The sequence below is a fragment of the Peromyscus maniculatus genome, chromosome 7, assembly GCF_049852395.1.
Source record: "Peromyscus maniculatus bairdii isolate BWxNUB_F1_BW_parent chromosome 7, HU_Pman_BW_mat_3.1, whole genome shotgun sequence".
NCBI classification, from domain to species: domain Eukaryota; kingdom Metazoa; phylum Chordata; class Mammalia; order Rodentia; family Cricetidae; genus Peromyscus; species Peromyscus maniculatus.
In genome coordinates, this window is record NC_134858.1 from 71,343,352 (window position 1) to 71,369,562 (window position 26,211).

General features: G+C 40.9%; 1 protein-coding gene across 1 annotated transcript in view; it reads right to left on the reverse strand.

Moving 5' to 3' along the window:
- Positions 1-26,211, reverse strand: part of Unc13c (unc-13 homolog C) — a 447,691-nt gene that overhangs the window by 259,604 nt on the left and 161,876 nt on the right. The window contains exons 5-7 of the mRNA XM_076576687.1: positions 22,327-22,405; positions 18,029-18,100; positions 10,034-10,253 (exon numbers count right to left, since the gene is read on the reverse strand). Coding sequence (XP_076432802.1) covers positions 10,034-10,253; positions 18,029-18,100; positions 22,327-22,405 — 371 coding nt within the window. The remainder of the gene's footprint in view (positions 1-10,033; positions 10,254-18,028; positions 18,101-22,326; positions 22,406-26,211) is intronic.

A 26,211-nucleotide genomic window follows, 5' to 3' on the forward strand; every position in this document is an offset into this window, starting at 1 on the left:
AAGGTCATGACCCCTGGTTAGTTCAGAAGCTCTGGGAAAGAATTCTCGAGTCCTGTGGTGTCAAAGGCCCTGGGCTTATGCTTCTAAATTCAGAGGGAGTCCAGCTGAGTGCTGTTCACACAGTAAATGTTCACATAAGCAGCAACTACCCAATTCAAAGCTAAAATGTCAAGAGGTTTCTTATCCCAAGGAATCAACTCTCTGACAATTAACTCTGAAATCTCTCACCTCCTCTTTTGATGTTCTGATTGTGTTTCTGCTCGAGTACGTACGGAACAGTCAGACCTGTGAACTGAAATTGCCCATTTGGGGAGGGAAGGCTGACAGAAACTTGTGTTTAAACCCCTTATCTGTCATTTCCAGAGGAGATACGCAGCTTTGAAATTTTTCTGTGTTTACATTTCTTTTCTGAAGAGCTTCCATCAGAGTTTTAGGCATGAATTCATAATTAATTTGGGAGCTGATCTGTAAGCCCTTTCCATTGCTCTATTGTTCATCTAACCCACATCTTCATTTTCCAATCAGACTGTTTTATTTTTTTTAAATTGCTGCAATTTGTCACAAATTTCCAGTCCTTTGGGGCTTATTCTGTTTATTTCAGAGTAATTTCAAAGTAATCAGTGATAGCTGCAAATAAGCATTTATGTAAGTCTTTCAAAACACTCCGGTATCTTCCTGGAGTAGTGATCAACAGTAGCTGAGATCAAAGGAGATGCATCGCAGCAGAGGTCTCTGTCACATAGGATGCGCTGCTGGGATGCAGCCTTCATCGGCCCCTGTAGAACCACTCAGTGGTCAGATCAGGCCGTGCAGTTACACACAACAGAGCAAGTAGAGAACTCAGTCTAGATGGAAGCGAGGGCCCTCCTCCAGTCGGTGAGACTTCAACCTTACCCAGAAGGGAACCTGGGGAAACTTGTTCCTTTCTACAGAATTTCACAGGACTATCAACCAGAACCTCTTTTTTTTTTTTTTAAATTTTAACCTATTATTTGAATGATAAAAATTTTCATGTGAAATTCATACCTTGCTATTTCACAACTTAGTATTTTTCCGAATAAGTATGTCTGCCTGCTTCTCTCTCCCACCTCTTTTTCTCATTTCTTTTACTCCACCACTCTCTTTATGCATATATTCTTGTGACTTTATATATTTATTTACATCTATACATATATCAAACTTCAGCATTCTTCTTCGTCCCCAGTTCCTTTTCGTCTTCCTTTGCTCAACAGGTATTCTAAATACATCTGCATCCTTCAGGTTTCTTACCTCAATTACCCTCTACTCTCAGAATATATTTTTATTTTTTTCCTGAGCAGAAAATACAGTCCTCTAAAATCTAACAATCATGCTGTCCGTCCTTCACTACAGAAAGCAAAGGCAACAGACAAGTCCCATTTGTAACATTAGCTCCATCACGTGATGGAACTACTGCCACCTGGCAACCACTCAAACACCTACCGTGTGTCTACCCCTCACACACGACCCACTTCCCTGTGTGGATGTCTGTGTCTCTAGATGATAGGGCGAATACTCTATTAAAAGTGTATCCTAACATCTAGCACACTGATAGGGCGAATACTCTATTAAAAGTGTATCCTAACATCTAGCACACTGTTTAGATGGTAGCATGTGCTGAATAGATACAGAAGCCACAGAAGTTCTTGAAGGAATTAAAGGTTAAAAAGAATCACAGTCAATCCAATGAATCACCTCCTTCTTGCAGACTATGCCACGGGCCATAATACTGGAGGGAGTACTCCCCTCAATGCAAAATAATTAAAGTGCTGAAGAATACAGTTATGAAGTGAACACACCTGGCCCTTGGCTTCCGATTTGGAATTCACTGAAAACAAGGGCTGTATGCCTGTCACCAGAAAGCTGAGCCTGCTGAACCTGAACCTGATGGACCTACACAGCACATGTATCTGACAGTCGGTGCAACACCCAGCTACACGCAGAAGGCATGTGTTAAGATCACTTGGCAACAAGGTGTAAGGGCCTGGAGTTAGCACTGTTTGGGGTAAAGGAGACAGCCTGGGGTAAACCCCCACCTGCCAGTCACTAGCTGATGTGTTCTGAATGCTTGTGCTCCCGTGAATTTCAGCACTGAAGCCTGATCACCAATGTGACAGTGTCAGATGGAGGGGGTTTCCAGGGATAGGAAGGTACTGGGGGCCAAGCCCTGAGGAATGGGACTCAGCGCTCTTACAGAACAGGGCAAGGGAGCCCCTCTCCCCTTATCCTTGTAGAGCACAGAAAATCAACAGCTGGCAGTGGAACAAATGTTGGGAATGACTGGGGGTGATTCAGTGGGAAATGAAGTTCTGATGTTCAGCGTCCATCTAGTTTATGGTAACTTGCTATAGAGTTCCAACTGGACCAGAATAGCAGCTTTTTACACTTGATTTCCCCTTCCCTCTCTTTCTCTCCCCTTTCCCTCTGCTCCTCTCCTCTTCTCCCCTCTCCTGTATCCCCCTTTTCCTCCCCTCCCCTCTCCTGTCTCTCCCTTTCCCTCCCCTCCCCACTCTCCTCCCTCCCTTCCTTTCTTCCCTTTCTTTTTAGACAGGGTCTTATTTCCCAGGCTGACCTTGAATTTGCTCTATAGCCGATGATGTTCTTGAATGTCTGATCCTCCTGTCTTTACATCCTGGGTGCTGTGAGGAGACCACGCCATGCTTGGCTTTATGAAGAACAAGGCACTGTACCCTGGGACTTTCATTACTGCTAAGCAAGCACTCTACCAGCTGATCTTCACCCCAACCCTCGTCGTTACTTCTTCACCCTCAACCTTAGCTGCCTCATCCATAAACAATAGGGAACAGTGGTAATGTCTCTTTTAATGAGGTTAGGTGAGGACAGAACGGAAGCAAGTAGGTAGAGTAATAAATAATGAGAGTTATAATCATTTAATGATGATTAAATGTGGGATTTTCAGAACGTCAAACAGGCATAGATCAGAGCCATCTATCAAAGTATTTCATGCTAACAAGGAATTTCAGGACTTTGAGCTCCATAATTACTGTGAAGCACCCATGGCCAGTGCTATATCCCATCCCTGCCAAGTTCCACTGTTCCCATCGCTATTAGGGTCATTACAGCTCCTAAAGACAAATGACATTCAAGTCCAAGGAAACTGGAAAAATTAGTTTGTTTGATAGTTTTTAGAGATCCAGAAACCCTTACATGCACTTGAGGTTAACAGACTTGGTGGTAATGGTTAGCATCCATGGAAAGCTGAGGCTTTTGAGTACTGCTCTTGCTGACTAGAGTTTCTGGCATAGAAACGTGTCTTTCCCCGTGACATCATGTGGGTGGTCCTCTTTGGACGCCTGTTTTCTTTCCAGGGACTCATGTAGGTGGGCACGGAGCTGACATCTTCCCACCCTTCCCATTAGTTGCTTTCTATCCTGGAGAACCCCGCCCTCCTCCTTTCCTATGCCTTCAGTCTCTTCACGGAACAGACCTGTGACACCCCCAGAGACCACCTCCTCCTCAGAAGCTCAAAGCTTTGTAACTTACAGTTCTTGCAAACAAAGGCCTGGGTAACTGGAGGAGCTGCAGTGTGATGGAGCATCTCTCCCACCCCTGTAGGTGGCTCTGTGATGAACATGGGGGTATGTGGGCTGGGGGCCCTCTCCTGAGGAACTGCCACCTCTTACAGAAGTGATGTGACTCTCAGTGGATCTGCCTCCCAAACCAAGCCAAACCCCAAGTTCCCTGTCATGCTAGCTCTGCCTGTACCATCCCCACGGCAGTTAAGCATCCCCATCAGCAAATGCAGTCTTCTAGGATGAGTTTTGGAAATGTGTTCACTAAAAATATAAAAAATAAAAAATCAGGATGAGTTACTGTATCTCACTGGTAAGTTCTGAGATTTCCAAATTAGTCTAGGGTAACATAAATATCTTAATGGCTTAAGGGGACAAATCACTAATTTTAAAATGCACTCAATTTTCAAATATGTCAAGGAAAACTTAAGGGAGAGATGTATTTTTTAAAAATCCTATTTAGTTTCTTCACATCCTATTCATAAATTAAAGAAAATAGAACAACACATGAAAAAACTTTAAACACTGCTTATATTCTTCCTTAAATAGCCTCTGACACCCCGGAAGTTAGCTGTACAAACAGTTCACACTGCTGTTGGAAGCTGCCCGAGGCTTCCTGTTCCTCCATGTTGTTCCCTGTGGGATATAAACACATCCCAGGGTACCATCTCTGACCTTGTCCCCCTATGTCATGCTGCAATGAGGTGGACAGGCCTTTTCATTATTTTGTCTAAGCTCAAACCAAAGCAAGATCTCTAGGGTAAGCACCAGGCAGCAAGTGTGTGTACTCTGATGAGTTTCTGTAGGAAGAAGAATTATCACTCTGCTCTAGCCTGCTGTTCTTCAATATTGTTGTGGGCTGCTTGGATTTGTTTTTACTTATATATTGTTTTGAAATCACTATATAATGGGTTAGATGTCATTCTGACATTTTAAGGTTTATTTTTAAGTGTGTGTGTGTGTGTGTGTGTGTGTGTGTGTGTGTGTGTGTGTCAGAATGCAGGTACGCACAGAGGCCAGAAGAGGGCGTCTGATCCCCGGGAGCTGGAGTTATGGGGCAGTTGTAAGCCACTCCATGTGGGTATTAGGAACCAAGCTCAGATCCTTTGCAAGAGCAGTGAGTGTTCTTAACCACTGAGCCGTCTTATTAGCACTTGACATTTTTAAACTAAGGGGGTTTATGTGGTTCCCGCCCTCCCATTTCTGCCACTCTCTTTCTCCCTTATCTCTGCTTGGAGCCTCCCTCTTGCACACTCCTTTCCTTGTCTATGTTCCATGTTTCCTTTACCCCCACCCCATTCTTCCTATCACCTATTATTCCCCTCTCTTGGTCTCCTTTCTAGAATTTTCACTTCACTCTCACTTCCAACCATTTGCACATATCCATCAGAGGCCAGGATCTGAGTAGAAGGGAGGAGGTGGCTCTCAGAGTTTTCTGGTCTCTGTTTCTCCACTTCCGCTGTTTATCCCATACACACAGTACAGTCTAGTCTAAGTTTCAGACATCATCAGTTAAACCCAGAAAACAGAACCCTGGGGAGTCTTAGGGATGATCTCCATGTTCTTCTCCATAAAGTCAAGTGCTTTGGGATAATGGGCTCTTTAAAGGTCTTGAAGATACTGTACTCCAGCCAGGGCCCATGGTGGCCACATGTTCTTGTTCGTGAAACCCTGACAGCTGCTACCTTCACCATGGTGGGGCTGAACAGCACTCATGAGCACTGAGGCTCCATGCACAGCAAAGCAGAGGGGGTGCAGATGCTGGATGGGACTGAAGAGGAATAACTCTCCTTTCATTCCGGCTCTGTCCATCACAAACATAGACACCATTTCTGGGCTAGCACTGAAGGCTGAACTGAACGTGTAGCCAGCTGGGCCCACTGCCCACTTAATCTTTGTGATGTTGGATTAGCTCTGGGGTGGAGGCTAGACTAATGTGAAAACACTGCAAACCAGAAAATGAAAGTTTGCCAGGTTTATTGATTTTTTTCAGGGGACTAGAATTTCCATCTAAAGTTCTTCTCGATGTTGCCACCTGTTCTCTTGGCCTGAGCTTTCTTCTAGGTCCTAGGACAAAGTCAGTCACATATAATTCTTATGTGTCTCAATTTTGACGTTTTCCTCACTGAGAGCTGCATCATGATGGTGCCATGGGTATGACTATGCTTTGGTTTGACTTTTCCTCCCCTGCTTTAAGAGAGTTGGATGAGCTATTTACTTTGTGAGGGAAGTGAAAATTATGAATCCTAGATGATTTTCTTATAAACTATTCATAAATGTTGCTCATTAATTAGTTTTGAAGGCTTAAAAACTACCTATTTATTTTAAATAATTTTTTATTACAAAAGGCTTGTAGTTTTCTGTCCAATTGGATAAGCTTCAACAAATTGTCAAGGTGTCCATGTACATATGCATGCACCCATGCACTCTCTCTCTCTGTCTCTGTCTCTCTTTCCTCCAGTTCTTGACAGGACATCAGACCCTCTGAACTCAGTAGTCCACTGGTTTCTTCAATCCACTCATCTTGTGTCTTCAACTGTGTACAGTTTTACAGAAAGATGATTATCTGGTCAATCTAGGCTACTTAAAACTTTATTTTTTTATTAAGTGTATGAGCATTTGGTCTGTATGTTTATATATACACCCTATATGTATCTAGTACCCACAGAGATCAGAAGGCATCAGGTCCCCTGGCAATATCATTACAGATGATTATGAGACACAATGTGGGTGGGGACACCTGGGTCCTCTGCAAGAACAGCGGCTGCTAAAATACCAAGCCATCCCTCTAGTGCCTCCCTCTCCTGCCTGGTGGCTACTTTTCACTGTAGTTTTTAGTGCCTTTATCCATTGTTTATCCCACATTTATTAATCATCTTCCAGGGCTTACATGTGTGTTAAGTTATAGAGAAGCAAATATTGTTTATTTTCTTCCAAGACTAAATCTACTACCCAAGGGGAATGCTCAATATATTCAACCTATTTGATTGTCTCAAAATACTGTGGTTGCAAATGTTGGTAATGGGATCACACAAAGAGAGGAATCAATATCCAATTTGCAAACAACAGAAATAGCCAGATCTTATTAATGATGTGAGTTTAAAGGGGCTTGTATTAGGGCACAGAAGCATGGCATAGCATCAGTCAGGGAGACAGAGCACACCTCACAAGACCTGCATGTTGAACACCTGCTAACAGACTCTGACTGTATGTGATATTTGGACCTCTCAGGAATTAATATGGGATAAACACATTGTTTGTGGGACTCTGGAGCTAGTCAGTTCAGGATTCATTACGTGCAGATTTTTGTTGCTTTTATATTTGTATCTTTTCTACCTTGTGAGGACAATCAAAGACTATTTTGAGACAGACAGAATGGCTTACCCCTGCAGTCTTGGCACTTGGGAGGCAGACACCAATACAAACCAACACCAGCTTCTTGGTTGAAACAATAAAGAGCTATTTCTTAAGAAAAGGCCACTGATTTTGGAGGGAGAATTTCAAATTTCCTTGCTAGTTCTTATGGAAAGCTGTGATGCCAAACACATATATTTGCAGAACTTCATTATGATCAGTGTGGAAATGTTGAATTTATGGAAAAACTAGACCGGGTTATTAAAGAAGCAATGTTTATATATACCCTAATTATTATATGGTATTTTTGATTCTTCCAACTTACCTAGAAGTTCATATATTTTTAAATAGACATGGAGGGATTTGTGCTGGCTCACAATTCCAGGTTACAAGCTTCTACATCACAGAAGGGAAGTCTCATGGCATTAAGTCAAGAGCAGAGAGAAATGAATACACACAAGCACGGCTCTCCTCTTACTTGAGAATGTTCAGTTAAATTTCTCTACTCTTACAGTCCACGGCTCCCTGTCTAGGGAATGGTGCTGCCTGTCTTGGGCTGCCCTCTCCCACATTAGTTACCACAAAAAGTGTACATGTGATGAGCCACTTTAATTATGAACTTGACACAACCTACAATGCCCTCCCTGGGAAGAGAGTCTCAAATCTGCATTAGGTTGGCCTTGGGTATGTCTATGGGGCATTGACTTAATTAATACAAGTTTGTCTTAATGAGTGACCTCAGTGAAAATTCTAATTATATTATTTACTCATTATCAAATAAGAAATACTAATTTAAGAAATAGAAACAGAACATGGAAATGTTTCTAGAGTTTAATGGATGGGAGATGTTTACTCTGAAAGACAAAAATGGAACAATCACATTTTTTCGGCATGATCCAAACCACTTTATTTTTTTCTCTAAGAGATTTAAGATGTTATTGTTAGGTGGTAATACTTTTTATATCTGTGACTTTCCCGATATTCTTACTTATTAAAATGCTTGTTTACAATTCATTTTTATATTTTTGGTTGTGAGCCTAGCCTTTAACGGCTGAGCCATCTCTCCAGCCCACAATTCATTTTTAAACACAAGGACTAAATTAAAAAATTATTTTTAATTTTTTTTTTTTTGTGTGTGTGTGTGTGTATGTGTGTGTATACCTGCACATGAGCACAATGTCCATGGAGGCCAGAAGAGGGAGTGGATTCCTTAGAGCTGGATTAACAGATGGCCATAGGTCACCCAATGTGGAATTTGGGAGCCAAACTCAGATCCTCTGGAAAAGCAGAACATTTTCTTAACCACTGAGTCATCTCTCCATCCCCAATATTAAATTTTAATTGGATAATAATATTTTGTAATTAAACTGAATGAATAATATTGAAACACTCTTCTAAAAGATCATTTCTAATTATACTCCTTTTCAAGAAACGAGCTGTGCTTGGCAATACATATCTATAATCCCAGCACATAAGCTGTAGAGCCAGGAGTATAAAGAATTTAAGGTCACCCTCAGCTACATAGTAAATTCCAGGCCAGCCTGGGCTACATGAGATTCTGCCTCAAGGTTTACAAATAAGGGGTTTATGTGGGTGAGAAGCTAAATGTTTTTGCTAAAATTGTATTGTTTACCCTGATCTGATTGTGTTGGGGGAATGTTAATGTGCTGAGTACAAGAGGAAGCTCTGTGTCCATTACTGACTGCAGCTAGCCAGCTAGTACAAGAAGAAGTTCTGTGTCCGTTACTGACTGCAGCTAGCCTGCTGTCACCAAAGTTCTAAGCAGCCTGACATTTTCTTCTGCTTCATTCAATTTCAGGCAATCCATGAACCTTACCCCGACTGCATCCATATAAAAGACAAGCAGGGGGAGCAGACAATATGTTGCCATGAAAAGGCGTGTGTTGCAAACCAATACTCATACATAAATAGATTTCTTTGATAAAGTTTGTCAAAAAGAATTCCCAAATAAAATTCATTGCACAGAGTCAACTTATACATAGCCAAGAGTACAGGGGGTAGACATTTCTGGATCTGCTATCAGATAAATAATTTTTAAACAACAAAAATTTAAGATAACTTATAATAAAAACATGAGTTGTGTGTATTCAGAAGCATCAAAGGATAAAGAGCCTATCAACATATGGACTACAGTATACTTGGAGTCAACATAGACTATTTCATGCAGCCTTCTCAACAAATCTCGGGGGTAAATTTTATTAGCCATATTCATTCACTTCAAGAAAACAAATTTGTCTGAAATTAAGAAAATACCATTTGGGTCCTATACCTAGCTCATTTACCTTTAACATTAAAACACAAAAGCCCCATTTCCAATATCCATTCAGATAGTATAGAAGAATACCCATTCAGGCAGCAACAGGTAAAATTGGAAAAGCATCCCATAGCTCTAATTTCAGGAGTGGGTCCTGGCCCCAGTTTAGGTGACATTATATATGGTCACATCACACAGAACTATTAGCAGAACGGACTGCAGGTCACTTTGAGGTTCTACACTAGCTGAGGATACACTTTCAGCACAAGGACTCTCTTTGAGGATTCCAGTGGTGTCTAATTCCTAGTTCAATCTTGTGAAGATTCCCTAGTTAGTTTTTACTGTCTGCTTAACACAATCTAAAGTCACCTGGGAAAAGGAAACTTCTGTTGAAGAATTGTCTCAATCATAGTGGCCTATGGACGTATTGGTGAGGGATTGTGCTAATTGCTAACTGATATAGGCGTGCCCAGCTCACTTTGGGTGGCACTCTTCCCTAGGCAGGTGGTCCCAGGCTTTTTAGGAAAGCTAGCTAAGCATAATCCAGAGAGCGAGCTAAAAAGCAACATTCCTCTTTGTTTTCTGCTTCCGTTCCTACTTGAGTTACTATCCTGATTTCCCTTAATGATAGACTGTCATCTTTAAGGTGAAATAAACCCTTTCTTCTCCATGTTTGGTCGAGTGTTTTATCACAAGAAAAAAGTGAACAAGAGCAGAGGATATACCATCAACTCCATGACTGTATGGGCCATCAGTATCTCATTTGTATATGTGGTGGGGAAAAGCATATACAATATGGGCAGTAGAGTTCTAGGGTGAAGACATGGCAGGTTTCTATAGACTGAGTACTCACTCTGCAGACAGTCAGCGTTGAGGAGGTCCTGACACTTCTCATGACATTTCACCCCACACTCCAGACACTTCATGCCTTGCCTTGCGATGCCCCACAGTAGCCCTTCACATTCGTAGCAGTAGGTGGGCGTGGTGGCTGTCCAGACCTCAAAGTTGTGTGGGGTAGTAGAAGAAATGGGGTAGATCAAGGCCTGCAAGGTCTTCTTGAAGACATGCATTTTCTGTGAGGATGAGAGGGGGAACACAGCAAAGCAAGTCAGTGGATTTTGGAAATTTCAAGACAAAACAGACCATTTACTCCTGAACTCGCTATTTTGAGAGAGAAAGATAATCTTTGATTTTGATGTAAGTAATGATTTTTAACCTGTCATTCTGCTTGATTATTCTTCTGTTTTAAGATCCAGTTTGGTTATTTTAACTAGAGAGCTCCCAATAATCCTCCAGACTGGCTGGGGCTCCACTCTCATATAGGTTCTTCCACAGCTCCCCATAGCTCTAACCACCTGCTCATGGCTGTGCCCCACTGTACCCCAAACCCAAGGGGGGCAAGGATGAGTACCTTACTGTCCTTGGCAGTGCTTAGACACTAACATACCCCTGTCTTCTTAACTTGAAACACTAACTACATGACTAACCTTACTGGCTCATAGTAAAACTATAAAGCATATGGCAAGCATTTTTAATGCTAGCCACAACCTTCTAGAAATATTTCCATGCCACTGCAAATACCATCCAGACTGTTCTTTCCTGATGGGGACCTGGCTAATACTTCACTCTTCAAACAATGCTTTATGCAATTTGTTCTGCAAGGAGTGGTTTTCAACACACATTACTTAGAAAAGATTTTTGTCAACTAATTCATAAGAAAGGTCTTGCTGCATATAAAAGTTGAATGTGGTGTTCCCCGTGGTGACTGGTGCTGTCCAGGCAGATGATGATAATAGTCATTGGTGAATCACCAAAATTCACTGAACAATTAGCCAGAGTTATTTAATGGAAGCATAGGATGCTTAAATGGAGTCCTTTGGGCAATGAATGGCTTGTTGCTAATCTATTTTAAAATGAGAAGACCTTTCCCAACAAATATTACATTCTAAAAGACATGTATTTTTCAAATTATAATAAATCACATGCCCCATAAAATAATTTATCAACTAGAAAGACACTGAAATCAATAATAAAAATTATACAATTAGGTTCTTTTTTCTTTTCTGAGTTAGGCATGGTTTGATGCATGCCCTTCTGGTGTTTTATCTATGTAAAAGTAGGAAAACAATAATATTATTTTTATATTGGTTAACAGATTTTAACAAGGCAGGCCATTTTTACTGTGTTCAGATAGTCCTTCTAAAGGGAGTTGAAAACTGCATCATGTCCTGGAAAGCCTCAAAGGGTAAATAGGCTGCTCAGATCCTAAACAAGGATTTGGTTGAAAATCTCTGTGCTGAGAAAGAAACTGAGGCATGCTACTTTAATATGTTATCTTGACACTGGATGGAATAGCCTTTGCTATTATAGGTATCAGAAGAATATATGACTGAAAAATAGAGCAATCAGGGTTCTCACCAAAGCAGCCAGTAGTGTCATAAGCTGCCATCAGCCAACTTAATAGACACATCAGGAGCAAAGCTCGGCTGCCTCCATGTCAAGCTCCTCCTCGGTCTCCTGCTATGGTGCTAACAATAAAGGTCCATTTTCATGGCATTCTGTGGGGGTTCCTCATGAGATTATGTGACTCAACAACATTACATACTCCAAAAGAATCTCATTATGATAGCTTGAAGTTTTGAAAAGTATTATTCTTGCTTGAAGCAATGTTCATGCACTCAGTGCATACCTTTCGGGAAAGAAAAGCATGACTGTCCTATGGCACACAATTCCTACTTATAGACACAAGCATTAGTGACATCCGCAGAGAGAACATTGCATACAATGTGACCTTGGAAATCGCCTTTGAACAGGAAGATGCGACACCACTACAAGTTCAAAAGTGTGAACGCGGACACAGTTGCAGAGTGGATTAGTATAGGCATCATGGAAAGCTGACTGGTGATCTTGATATTTATTTAGGTAAAGTTTTAGTACAGTTAAAAAACTAAACTAAAACTGTGTGTGTGCACGTGCGCACGCTAGCGTGTGTGTGTGTGTGTGTGTGTGTGTGTGTCTGTGTCTGTGTGTGTAAAGGGAAGATTGTAAATAATACAATTTTACTTATATTAGAGATGATTTACTTACATTAGAGATGATAGTTATTATACCTCCAAAGGAATTTGGGGGGGCTACTCCAAAGGAGGGTAGAAAAGGATACACTGGGTGATGTAAAGGCCAAAGGATAGTACAACACAACACAGAGTCTGTTGTCTGTTTCCACATGGGATGTAACCCGGAAGCAAATTCATGTAGATCTTTCAAGTATTATAAATGTCTGTCTTCCTCCAAATCAAGATTCCAAATATACATATGAGTATTTGTATACACACTAAATCGGCCAGAAAAAAAACTGATTTGCTGAGTGTAAGGAGCCAAACTTGGTGTGAATTCTTCCACAAGGAAAAACCGTTGCTGCTTTATTGTGGAAACTATAAATTTTTACCTCCTCAGTCAAGACTGAATTTTCATAAATCATCTGGCAGAGGCCAGGAAAAAAGGTCTGGCATGGACCACATGGCGGCCACTGCTGCTTGACAAAGCTCCAGCATTTTGGGATTGAGAATTGCAGCCCTCCAACACCTTTTCCCTTTTATTTTTAATGATTCTCACCATGTGCTATGGGAGTTTCCTTATTCCTTTTACCTTGGGAAATTTGCAAGGACTTCGGTGAAGAATAAAAATGTAGACAATAGCAGTCTCTTTAAACAAAAATAATTCATTGGAAAAGATCCTCACCACTATAGAAACATATAGCATGATAACTCTGCCTACTCCCATACAAGAATCCCCATTGTGCCCCCTCTACCCCCAATCACACCAAAAATATAAAAGTTAAAGATTTACTAACTAGGCATACCTGGCCCTAAGGATGAAAAGCACCAATGGAGATAAACAATGGTCCCAGACCCAGAGCCTTAGGCCTTTAAGGGCAAGAGTTCAGTTAATAAGTAGACAACAGTGCCAGGATTAGTGGCTTACTGGATGAATAGCAAGATCTGGTCTGGTCCGCCCCTTGGGGACCAGATTCTGTTAAGAAGTTAGACTGGCTTGCCCTCCCTCTGCCATATTCAAGAGTGTATACGCTGAAGGAATCAGAATGGTCTAGTATAATGGAAAAATCGTAAATGTCAGGACCTTCCCTTTGGGGAGCTTATGAGGGGAACAGGCCCATAAAGACTAAGGCACAAAGGAAGGAAATTTGGAAACAGCTCAGTACTTATTATGATACATGCCCCAAACACTGCATCATGCCCCTTGAGGAATGAAAACTGCTCCTTCGGGTTTGTTTTTCAGGACTCAGTGGCTGACACCTCCTGACCACAGGGGCTGAGACTTGCAGGAGGAAGTGTAAGAGGGCACCTGGGGGATTTCTGAGTCTTAGAGGACAATAGGCATTTAGATTCTTGCTAAACTTACTGTTTTGTTTTTTGTTTCAAGAAAAATGCTGTTGATGACTGCTTTCACCCCAGAATCACGAAGTCTGCTTTCAATATTGCTTGTGGTTAAACTCTAATGCAATTATAGAGTGTATAAGGTGTAGCCTATTTTCAATAAGTGGGCAGCCTTCCTGATTCACCCCCAGATCATGTCAGTCTCCTTTCCTCATCAACTTCACACCTCCTCTCTGGGACCTGAGCCCCATGGGAGCTGTACTCTGGCAAGGGTCGGCTGTTTTCAGTGGGTTTTAGAGAGGGAGGTAACCATTGCTCTTAGGAACAACACATCCTGTCCTTGGCGACACAGCAAGGGTTTAAATTATGCATGTACCATGCACTCGTTATTGTCAAAATGGATACACACATGGATGTATAATTACTGATATTTCCTCTGTTTCATAAATATCCCCTTTGTACAGTTAATAAAAGCAATTAAATGTAATATGGGTTCAACTCTATGGATTAGGAAATCAGTCTCAAGGTTATTACAAAGCAAGTCAAGAATGAATCAAAAACAGCTAACAAAGGAAATCAATTTGATGGTAGCAGGTATGGTAGGTAGCTCACCCTTTCAATTCCATCACTGGAGACTGCAGCAGGAGGACTGCTGTTGAGTATGATGCCAGCCTGGCCTACAGAAATGAGCCCTTATCTCAAACTATAAAATAAAATGAAATGAATGGGGGTTGGGGGTGGAGGAAATAAATGAAAGGTTTGATTGAAAACAACGCAAAGAAAATAAAAGAAAAACTTCAAGCTGGCAAAGATGAATTTCTTATAGTGCTGATTTTACAAAATTGAGAAAATACAAATAGATAATAATAAGATTATAAAGACACATGTCTTTACAAATCTTAATTATACAATCAATTCAACAGTATTGGATTCTGAAGGGTAGAAAAAGGAGGTCAGGATTGTCAGGCAGTGGCAGAGCACAGGCCTAGTGTGTGAGGCCTGGGGATAATTCCTGGCAGAGGCCATGACATCAATAACAGTAGAGAAAAGAACCTTTCACAGCTGACAGGAGTACAAATTCAAAGCCAAGTCAAGAAGCAGTGTCTAAAGATCATGGTTGCAATTGCTACGTGAAATGACTGGATGCAAGAGTCATATAACCATCCTGAAATAAACATCAAGTTCTGGTGATTTAAGGCAAGATTGGCACAGCACCTTACTCATACAAACTGTCCTAGATCTGAAAAAAGGGACACTCTTGATTTGCTTTTTTGAAGCTAATTTAATAAAGATATCACAGTATTCAAGGTTATGAAAAACCAGAGGCTATTTGGATTTATGAATATAAATATGTGCAAAGAATATACCTATATACACATATATTACATATGTGTGAATATATAATATATATCTATGTAATATAATACATACAGAAGAATAATATGTTTTTATTTGTAAAGATATTAAAAACTCAAGGCCAGGATAGTGTTTGTGACTTGCCCTAGGTCTTAGAGCTAGTGAACTATGGAACTGGGTCTCTAAGAACCTCAAGCCGAAGACTGTACTCATAAAGAACAGCGGGTACTGCACAAGAGATATCTCACAGTCAAGGAGTGCTGGCTGCTCCTACAGAGGACCTGAGTTCAGTCCCCAGCAAACACATACTTAAGAACAGAAGCCAGACCAGAGAAGGACTTGTGAATAAGATATAATTCTAAATATTGTCACAACTAATTTCCATGTCAGCACTCCAAGAAAGGAATCTAAGCCTCATTTGCAAGGAGACAGGGAGGCATTCCTGTGTGTGAAGCTGACTTTTACTATAGACATTAGAGCCCTTTCCTATCTTGGAAGAGATGATTGTGCTTTTGACTGTCCATCTCTCTAATACTGAAACGCCACCATCTGCTGTTTCCCGGGCAGCCAGATCATTCCCTCCATGCACAGGCAATGCCCTGTACTTTCCATTTGAGAGTGCCCAGAAGATGCAGCGTGGAAATCGTTCACTTCAGCATTTATGTCATTTACTCATGTAATGACCGAACTCGACAGCTTGTCAGGAGTGACATTTAATATGCCTGCTCTACACAAGTCATATTTCATTACTTTTCAAGACAGGGGCCCCAGGGAAATGAGCTTGGTGGATTTGAGAGGGAGCTAATGCAGTCTATTCATCTACCCAACACCCCTAGACAAGTCCTCTGCTCAGGGCTCCTTTAACCAAGAAAAGTGGTATTTTTAGGTTGCTGACAAATAGATTGATAGGTAATTTACTTCTGAAGGGAAGATGTGTTCCTTGTCTTGGGTCTCAGGAAATGCAGAGGCATTCCACTGACTTCTATTGTTCACTGGAATAAGTATTCACATTTCAAATGAAATGGTATATTGCAGTAGCCCAAGGATTCACAAATAGACTTTTTGATTGTGATTTTGTGTGTGTGTGTGTCTGTGTGTGTATGTGTGTGTGTGTGTGTGTGTGTGTGTGTGTGTGTGTGTGTGTGTGTTAGTGTTAACAGGGATTGAATCTAGGGCCTAGGACTAGGTAAACCCTCTGCCACCAAGATATAATACTGGAAGAACGTCATATTTTAAAATATAAGAAAGTCGCCGGGCGGTGGTGGCGCACGCCTTTAATCCCAGCACTCGGGAGGCAGAGGCAGGCGGATCTCTGTGAGTTCGAGGCCAGCCTGGGCTACCAGCCTGGCTTTTCCAGGAAAAGGCGAAAAGCTACACAGAGAAACCCTGTCTCGAAAAACCAAAAAAAAAAAAAAAAAAAAAAGAAAGTCTAAATACAGAAGTTCTTAGTAAAATCCTTCAACTTTATTTTCTCAGAAGAAAATGACCAAAATGCTTGAAATTCAGTAAGAATTTTTCTCTTATACCAGAAGCAGGGAATCTCATGTGTCTAAATTATACTCAAAATATTACAGAGTACGATAAATCTGATAGGCAAGAAAAAAGACTCTGAGAATATAACCACAGTATTTTTAATCGTGTGCCACAACAGAAAAGTGTATCAAGACTACAGCCATATCTTCTTGCATAGCACCCAGTCTCCTCTGAACTGAAGCTAAGTCGGGAGCGGTCCAGTTAGTACTTGGATGGGAGAAAACGCATCAGTGGTCTGGACTGTAACCCATCGATATTCAGATGAATGTGTGCAAGGAATAACTAAAGTCTTTCTATCCCTCCACACCTCTGAATGGGTACGTGTATGTATGTGTGTGTGTGTGTGTGTGTGTGTGTGTGTGTGTGTGTGCGCGCGTGCGCACGCTAGTGTGCATGTGTGTAGGCACTGCATTTTAGAGAAAGGCATAAGAAAGAATTTACAGATGCAAGAGGACAATGACAGGAAGCAGAGCAAAAATATGAAATATGTTGTTAGTAAATGTCAAGTATGACGGCAGTTAAAATGAGACATGAAATGTTCACAGAAGTTTTGTCCTGTGAGGATGGCAGATAGAGAAAAGTTGGAAATATTAGTTCTTGTAAAGATGGACACTGCAACGTTTCAGGCAAATCCCTGTCTGAGTGAGCAGGACTGAGTCCCTGTAGCAGGAGCACACATTGTTAACTAGCCCTCTCTTCCCAGGCTGTACCTGAAGCCAATTACACCAGAACTGCTGGGAGTGGCCAGCGATCAGCAGGTTTTAAAGCTCCCTCTGGGCTTCTAATGAGCCAGATTTAAGAATCGCTGACCTAGATCTTGGCATCCTCCTCGTGTCTTCTAAGCAGGATGGCTTTTGCATCCAACAAGGCCTTATAAAACATCTACCTTGTGCCCGGCATTGTTCCAAGTAATGGTGATGAGAGAATCTAATGAGAACAATGAATGACACACAAAACTGCCCTCCACGATACCTGAGTCCACGTGGAGAAGTTAATGCACAATCCTCATATCCATTGTAATAAGGAGCAGAACAGTAGCTCATTGGTATTATTCACTAAGCCTATTGTTAGCCAAATGATAAGCACATATGTACTCCCATAATCCTCTGTTTTGTTACTAATTTACTGTACATATAAGAATTTGTATAATTTGCAAAAATAATAATATTCATTATCTAGCAACTAGTAGCCTGACCATACCATATCATACCATGGAGGTCACAGTGAAATGTTGGAGGGGGAAACTATAAATTCAATCAGAAGGGAGATATTGCCTTAAGTTAAGAGAAACTTTAGCATAAAATACCTTTAGGGGTTTTCCAGGGGAAGCTAAACAGATACGTGGTATCAGCTTAGAAAAACAGCCATAAAAACAAACTGTGTGCGCATCATCTGTAGTGAAGCCAGAGCTCACAGGAAGTTTAGTTGGAGCTAACCAGACTTTCCTTGTGTTTCTAGTCATTCCTGGGACATTAGGCCACACATGGCAAATGGGTATCACAAATAGAATGGCTATGCTCCTGGGCGGTCTGATCAATACAGTTAGTAACTGGTGAGGCACCTACCAGCTCTTCATTGTTCAGTGATGTCCTGATGACCATAGCAAGTGACAGGCCAGATTTCCGGGCAGCCAGGGTCTGAAACAGACAGGATTATGATGGGTTAATATATGGAGAAGGTGGCTTGTATGCATTTCAGAAAGCAAAAATGTAATAATGCTAGCTGTCACTGTTTTAGTAAAAAGGACTTTGCTATCATATCACCCTGAGTGGAACTCACTGAATGTTAAAAACAGAGAGACCTGCCCCCAACACTCAAACTCAACTTGACATTTGACCCATCACGAGACTGAAGTGAAGTCTATCCAAGATCTAGGATTACTTCTAAGTTTCTGGGATAGCAAGAGGCTTGTAGAAATTTGTTATTCCCTGGGGTACAGTCAGTCACAATCTGTCAAGAAACATGTTCACTGATGTTACCCAGCCTGATGAAAGCTGATCTGAGCTGCACCTGACACTGCATGACTCCTGGGGTGTTTCCTAGAATATTCTTCATATCTAGTGGGGATACGTCTTCCGTGCAGAGAGTACTACGGTATCTGAACGGACATCATCTTTAATAGCAGTCAAGTCCTTTTCACTTCTACCCTTACAAAACTAGACCAACACAACCTGCTTCCCACACAAACACCATGCCATCACAAACAACACTGCTACAGAGAAACTTAGAAATCAGAAATTGCCACACCAACTCCAGTGTCGTCCATGTGACATGAACAATTATGTCAATAATAGCGGACGGGAGATACGTGTCCCATGGGACTAAGCTCCCTGGAGGTCACTGGCAGAGTGCCCGTGTTATGCCTCCTTCTCGAAGGAGACGTGCTTCACAGATCATGAGCTCTCTGGGCTATGGGTTCTGTATAACTGCTTTTCTGATAATGTTCTAATTAATCTATAAAACACAGCCAAAATTAATGAATGCTTGGGTTGTAAACTATGGAGGAAAGGGGAAGCTGGACATGGACCTTATTTAGATACAGCAGAATGAACTATTCCTTAAAGACTTCAAGCTGCTAGATAATAGGAAATATAATAGTTCAGGCACTTCTAGGGAATGAACACTCACCCACTAGTAATCCTTTAGGTATCCCAACTACAATAATTTATGGCAGAAAACATTATCTCATAGGAGGCAGATGATAGGCCCCTCTGTTGAGGAAGTTCAGCATGGAAAACTTAAGGACTACAACAGAACCCCTTCCCTTTACAGGTGTAAAAGTACAAGAGTACATATTCCAGCAGGTAAAAAGATTTTATATTAAAAGAGATATATGGTAAAGAACTAAAGAAAGACTTAGGGAGGATCTACAGCATCCAAATTGGCTAAATGGGTCATGAGAACCAGAAAAGTAAAAATGAATAATAAACTAGCGAGCGGCTGAGATAAAGATGAAGGACACAGTTACAAGAAGCCTACACAAGTCTAGAAACTGCACTAAGTTTAAAAAACACAGACTGCTCTTTGGGTCATAAAGTTCTTGTGAATGAAGGGATATGTCTAATGCCGATTAATAATTGTATGCTTACTGTTTTTAAAGATGATGTAATTGAATTATTGCCAAGCTCCTGTTGTTCCTTGTATGACTTGATAGTTTTCTTTTCTGTATATAAACTACTGATTTACAGAAGTAAAATTGCAACAGATTCAAACCACTTCTGAGTGTGTTGTCTGTCTGTCATTCGCCAAATCCTTGCCTTCCTGACTACCCAAGCTCTGGTCCCCCTACAGTCGTGGTACCCCCGATGGGCCAGTCCGTGACAAGAAATTCTGAATGAGAAATCAATATATCATCCTACCAAGAGCAAAGGGAAGTCAGATGGGAATAATGCATTCCTACAGCCCTGTCCGTTCAGAAATACCCTCAGGATTATGAAGCCACACTGATTCGGTTTTATATACACACAACTAAATAAGTTACCCCGTGTCCATCTTCTACTCATGATGCCAACCTGAAGAGGGTTACTTTTGAAGGTTTTACCCAAGGTAATTGTACTCTTCATCCCTAATAACTATGCCCATTCATTTCTGTTGCTGGGATAAAACATCTCAGGGAAGGAAAGGTTTATTTGGCTTATAATTCCAGGTTACAGTCCATCATTTTGGGAAAGTCAAGGTGGGAACTCAAGAAGCTAGTTACATCACATCCATAGTCAAGAGCAGAGAAAGAATAATGGCAGCCTGATTCACTAGCTTCCTCCTCCTTTATACTGTCCAGATTCCCCTACCTAGGAAATGGTGCCACCCACAAGGGCTGGATTTTCATCTATCAGTTATCCATTAAGGATTTCCTACATGTATGTACACAAGCTAACCTAATCTGCATTACTCACTAAGACTCCTGTCCCAAGTGATTCTAAGCTGTGTCAAGTTGACTGTTAAAATTAACCCACATGAAGTGTTTGTTCCTAATTTTATATTTCTCATACATTTGTGTTTAGTTTTGGTGTATATATATTTTAGCTTCTCAGAATTAAATTTGATGTTGAATCCTTGGAGAATTTAACAGTACACCCAGATCTCATGTGTCTATGTGTGTATCGCTATGTAGCCCTGGCTGGCCTAGAACCCATTATGTACAATAAGCCGGCCTCTTACTCATGGACAGTTCATCCCTCTCTACCCTCTGAGTGCTGGAATTACAGGCACATATGGCAACTAAAACTTCCTATTCCCAGGTAGCTCTATTTCACCTCCTTGCCCTCTTTTTATCTCTTGAATAAAGTCAGTGTGTGTTTGAGAAGAGCAAAGAATGATGAAATAAATTGAAGAGCACTTACCATGGCCTGAAGATTCCAGGAGCAAAAGGAAACAATGTTTGAATAATTAAACATATGAGAAATTGGAAAAGCATAACAATGTTCCGTTAGTGTAACAGTTTAAAAAAATCCCCATACTTTCCTGACAAAAAAAGCTGAGCTAACTGCACCAATGTGCAATGCTTTCCACTGTAAGATCTTAGAGGACACCATCTTAATTAACTCTGTGTGTGTGTGTGTGTGTGTGTGTGTGTGTGTGTGTGTGTGTGTGTACATGAGTGCAGGTGCCCACAGAGAATAGAAGAGGGTACCAGATTTCAGAGATGGAGTTACAGGTGATTGTGAGACCTGATATGGGTGTTGTGATTATGGTCTTCTGCAAGAGTAGTATGAACTTTTAACCACAGAGGCATCCCTCCAGCCCTATAACATTTTAATCAAACATTGCTGGTATACAAAATTATGCATATTGATGCTAAAAGGGATTTTTTTTTGTAAAGTAATATTTGATATTAAACTATTAAGAGTATCACAGGCCCATAGAAAAATTTAACTTGTTCTGGCCCAGAACTCCATCTCTGGCTCGTAAGTACTATTATTGTCACAGCTGTGTGCCACCACACCTAGCCTGGAAGATGTCTGGATGATATCGCAATTGTATTCATCATTTGAAAGGGCTTTTCCTTTTAAGATTTATTTTTTCAATTATGTGTATGTGTGTATCTGTGTGTGTATGCCACAGTTTGCATGCATTCATTGAGGCCAGTAGAGGGCAGCAGATCCCCTGCAGCTAATGTTAACAGGAAGTGGTTAGTTACCCAACTTGGATATGATGAACCAACCTCAGGTTTTCTGCAAAAGCAATAAGTACTTTTAGCCACGGAAAGATCTCTCCAGGTCTAAGCATTTTTTTTTTCATGATGGAACACAGACCATTGTCCCACTGTCAGTTCTTGGTGTTTCTGAGTTGTCTCAGAATCCTTCCTTATAGGAGGGTGAGCTCTTCAGAGTCATGTCCAGAACCAACACAAACTTTAATGACTTGAAAACTGCAATCTTCTTTTGATGGAAGAGCTAAGTAATTTTTAGCTAGAGTGGATCGTCACACGTTAGAAGATTGGTTAGTGTCAGCTGTTTCCATTATAAAGTCTGGAGTCTACTGTATTGAAGTAGAGAAACCCAAAGCAAGCTTTAAACTCTGTAAGTTAATCTTGTAATCCTCCACAGTACTGAACATCAAAGCCTAGCTCCAACAGCTTATTTGGTCTTCTGTGCTATTTCTTTTGGCTCAATTATAAAGTCGGTTTAACTAAAAACTTGTAATTTCCACTGATGTCAAAAGCAGTTGAAAGGTTAGAGTCATTTCTTTCATCAGACGCATTTTAAAGAAATAATGAATGTGTTAGTGCTGGGCTGACTCTGGTCTCAGATATTTTACTCTATGAAATATTTATTGGCTAGGTAGTCAATGAGAAAGGCTTTACATTTTAACAAAGAAAACATCAAGGCATTCAACTAGTGAGAATAAAGCAGGAGTAACTCACCACATCCCGTACAATAGGCAATGTCTTTTTCCTGCGGAGATCAGGCATGCTATCTATTCCATACAGTCCACGCCCAGCCCTGAAAGGGGACAAAAAAGCAATGATTTCAACAGAATAACTGACATTATACAAGGGAAAAGGTCCCTACTTTATATCATGTAAAGGCTGTGAAAGCTATCAAGCGAAGGTCATTGTTTTCAATTAATTTGCAAAATGGTGAAGATCTAAGACTCTAGGTCTTTGTCCAAGGTGAAAGTCGAGCTGCTGCACCTGCTGATGATTTGTGTGGAGACCCCATGTGTTGAAACCTTAAATGCAAATGGCCTGGGGTAGACATGCTCCTTTCCTGTCAATATCATTAAGAGGAGAGTCAAAACTTTTAGGTACACAGAAGTTGGTGTCTCCAGCAGAAATTACAACCAAAGCATTCCTGGTTCAAAGGTAGTGAAGACATCTTTGTCATTTAAGTTCCTTTATTTATTTATTTTTTTGTTCTGTGTGTAACACTGTCCAAGACTCAGGTCCAAAATGGCATTTCAAGAACCATGGGCAAATTTCAAGCACTAAACCATAAGCATTTCCTATCTAAATGTGTGGGATTAAAAGATTTTGTTGCCTTTTATTTTGTAATAGTAACAAAGGATAGGTCAGCTAAATATTCATCTCAAGTATATTGATTAAGTGAATTTCTAAGAATGCAATAATTAAACAAGTGAGGTAAATACGAAAGTATATAAAAAAACTAATAAGGGGCTGGCAATATAGCTCAGTGGGTAAGAGAACTTGCTATATAAGCATAAAGACTAGAGTTCAGATTCCAGCACTACAAAAAGCTAGAAGTCCCACAAACATCTACAACCCCATGTCTAAGGTGGGGGATTTGGAGACAGGAGGATGGATGGCCTGGGGTTGCCTTGCAAATGCAAGCCACAGGTTTAGGGAGAGACCTTGCCTCATAGGAACAGGTGGAGAAGTACTGCAGAGGCCAGCTGATGCCCTTTCCTGACTTCTGTGTGCATGTGTACACTCTGAACATGCTCACAGACACATATATACATAAATCTTTACAATCTTAAGTGCAAAGTGCAAAAATTGAGTATGTGTAAGCTTAGTGTGATCCTGTGTATGTCTGTGATTATGTATGCTCAGAAAATTTATAGAATCTGTTGTTCAAACTTAAAAGTGCAGTTACCTGTGTGGAATGAAAGCAGGTGAGAGAAAAGGAGACTCACATATAGGTAGGTGGTTTTCTAATAATGTATCATTTTATATATGCATAATGGTCAGAATAATTTTAAGAGATGTATTTTTATGTTTCTTTAAAAGTGAGTTTGGTACCCTGAGCTTGGCCTCCTCTCCTCACTTCTGGTTTAGACTACTCTGAGACAGGGTTTCATGTAGCCCAGCCTGGCCTCCCATTCTTATGTATCCAAGGATGACTCTAAACTTCTGATCCTCCCTGCTTTTACTTCCCAAGTGCTGGATGACAGGTCTGTGCCACCATGCCTGGATTATATGGTACTGGTGATCAAACCTTGGGCATGCTCTTCAGGCTTTCTCCTCTCTGAGTTACATGTTAGCTCCGATGCTGGCTTCTAATTGCACCAAATCTAGTCATTTTGTGCAGTCAATTAACTTCTGAAATCTGATGACAGTGTCTCCTTAGGTGGACATGGTCTATAAGTCTCTGTTGCTGCTTTGCTCATCTCCTGAGGACCAGCACACTCACATAAGCATCCCAGCCCCTGCCTATTGCAGCAGCCTGGCAGCCCTGCCTCTGTGATGGGCCATAAGAGTTGATGACAGGCTATTGGTATTTTAGAGCCCCATTCGCCACTGACACAAAGATGGCCTCTGGTATGACATTTTTGCTTGACAGAAGACAACTTTGTCCTACTGGATTTTTTTCCCCCTGGCTGTCACTGTTTCAATACATTTCATGGAATCAAATATTGGTTTGGTAATTGTAGACAAATAAATCGTCACATGTATCATATAACTCATAAAATAATAATTAAAGTAAAACAGTGACAATAAAGCAGCAATGAATAGATAATAGAGGCACAACTAAGTTTGGAGACACACATCAAGCGATGGAATAAATGTGAAGCTTGGGAACTGCTTCATAAGGACAGCAAAGTGCGAGTGTTGAAGAACTGTTTTGACCATTAGCAGCTGCGGCTTGAGTGTGTCCCCACACAGAGTCACGGGCTTACTTAAAAATGTGAGGTTCTTAAAAACAATTTGATAGCACAGTTCATGACCTTGGTAGGTGACATTGAGTCACAAGATCAAAAGGCTGACCATGCCTGACTTAAGTCATAGGATGAAGGAGGGGCTTGAATGTGGGCAGAGATCGAGATGGATGTAAGAGGAAGAGACATGGAAGGAAGTGATATGCTTGGCCCATGAGACCTAATACCCCATTCTTCACAGTGTGGTGAAGATGCTGACAAATGAGTGATGTGGAATAATCCTTTTGTACACCGTGAAGATTTGTCACTGAGATTGGTTTAATAAAAATCTGATTTGCTGGTAGCCAGGCAGGAAGTATAGGTGGGACAACCAAACTAAGGATGGTGGGATGAAGAAAGGTGGAGTCAGAGGAGTCGCCAGGAGACACAGAGGGAGCAAGACATGCTGGAGGCCGGGTAAAGCCATGAGCCATGTGACAATACATAGATTAATAGAAATGAGTTGATTTAGGTTGTAAAAGCTAGTTAAGCTAGTTAGTAAAAAGCCTGAGCTACCAGTCAAGCATTTATAATATTAAGCCTCTGTGTTGGTTATTTGGGAACTGGCAGGCAAGACTGACACTTCCACCTACACATAGTTATGTGGCCTATTGTCCCAGATGATAGGAAGCTGAGGCAGAGAGGGATAATTTAGTTGAACCCAGGCCTTTCAGCAGTTTTGTACAACACAGAATGAGACACCAATTCAAGAAAACAAACTGAAGCCAAGTAAAATGAAAAACCAAAGCTATAACACCCCACCCCCCAAACCCCAAACTAAAGTTTAGCTACTGCCCAGAAAAATTCAAACTGAGTACTCTAGGTTACAGCGAGTCAGAACTTCAGATTTGGGGTCACAAAATGATGGCAGCAACTTTTTCTTCCTCTCTCTCCCTTCCTCCTCTTCTTCCTCCCCTCATTCACTGTTCCTCTTGCTTCTTCCCCTTCTCCTCTTGCTCCTCCTCCCTGTCCTCCTCTTTTCCCTCCTCCCCCTCCTCTGCTTGTCCCTCCTCCCCTCCCCCTTGCTCCTTTTCTTCTTGTTTTTTATACTAGAATAGCTTTTTTTCTTCTATTTTCTATTTTAATTGACTGAAAATTGTATATATTTTGGCATGAAGTGTGTTGTTCCAATCTATATATAAATCACAGAAATTTTCAATCAGGTTAGCATTCATCATCTTTTTATTTGTGGTGAATATTCTTCTGAACATTAGAAAGTTGCAGAATAGGAAAAGGAAAAAGAGCTGTAAACTTATTTTTCTTCACACGCATCTTCACAAAGCTCACTAGCAGTCCATTAGTGTAATTCCCAGCCCCCCTCCTCTCAGGTGCCTAAATTCCTTCCTTCTCCACAACTCACGAGCACTCAGATCACTTGCTATACGAAGCACTTTCAACAATATTTTCCATATCATTCACTCCAATTTTAGGCTGCGATTCTAAGAAATGTCTCCCCATGAACCATAATAATATAAAGCATACATTAGCTAATATCTTCCACAGCGCTGCACATCCATCATACTAACCACTGCCTTCAAGAATTTCAAAATGTTTTGACTTGTAAATAATATAACTGCCACAGCCATATCAAGAAACACGATCAATTAAGACAATGATTGAAAAAGAGATTGTACAAATGTGTTGTGCAATT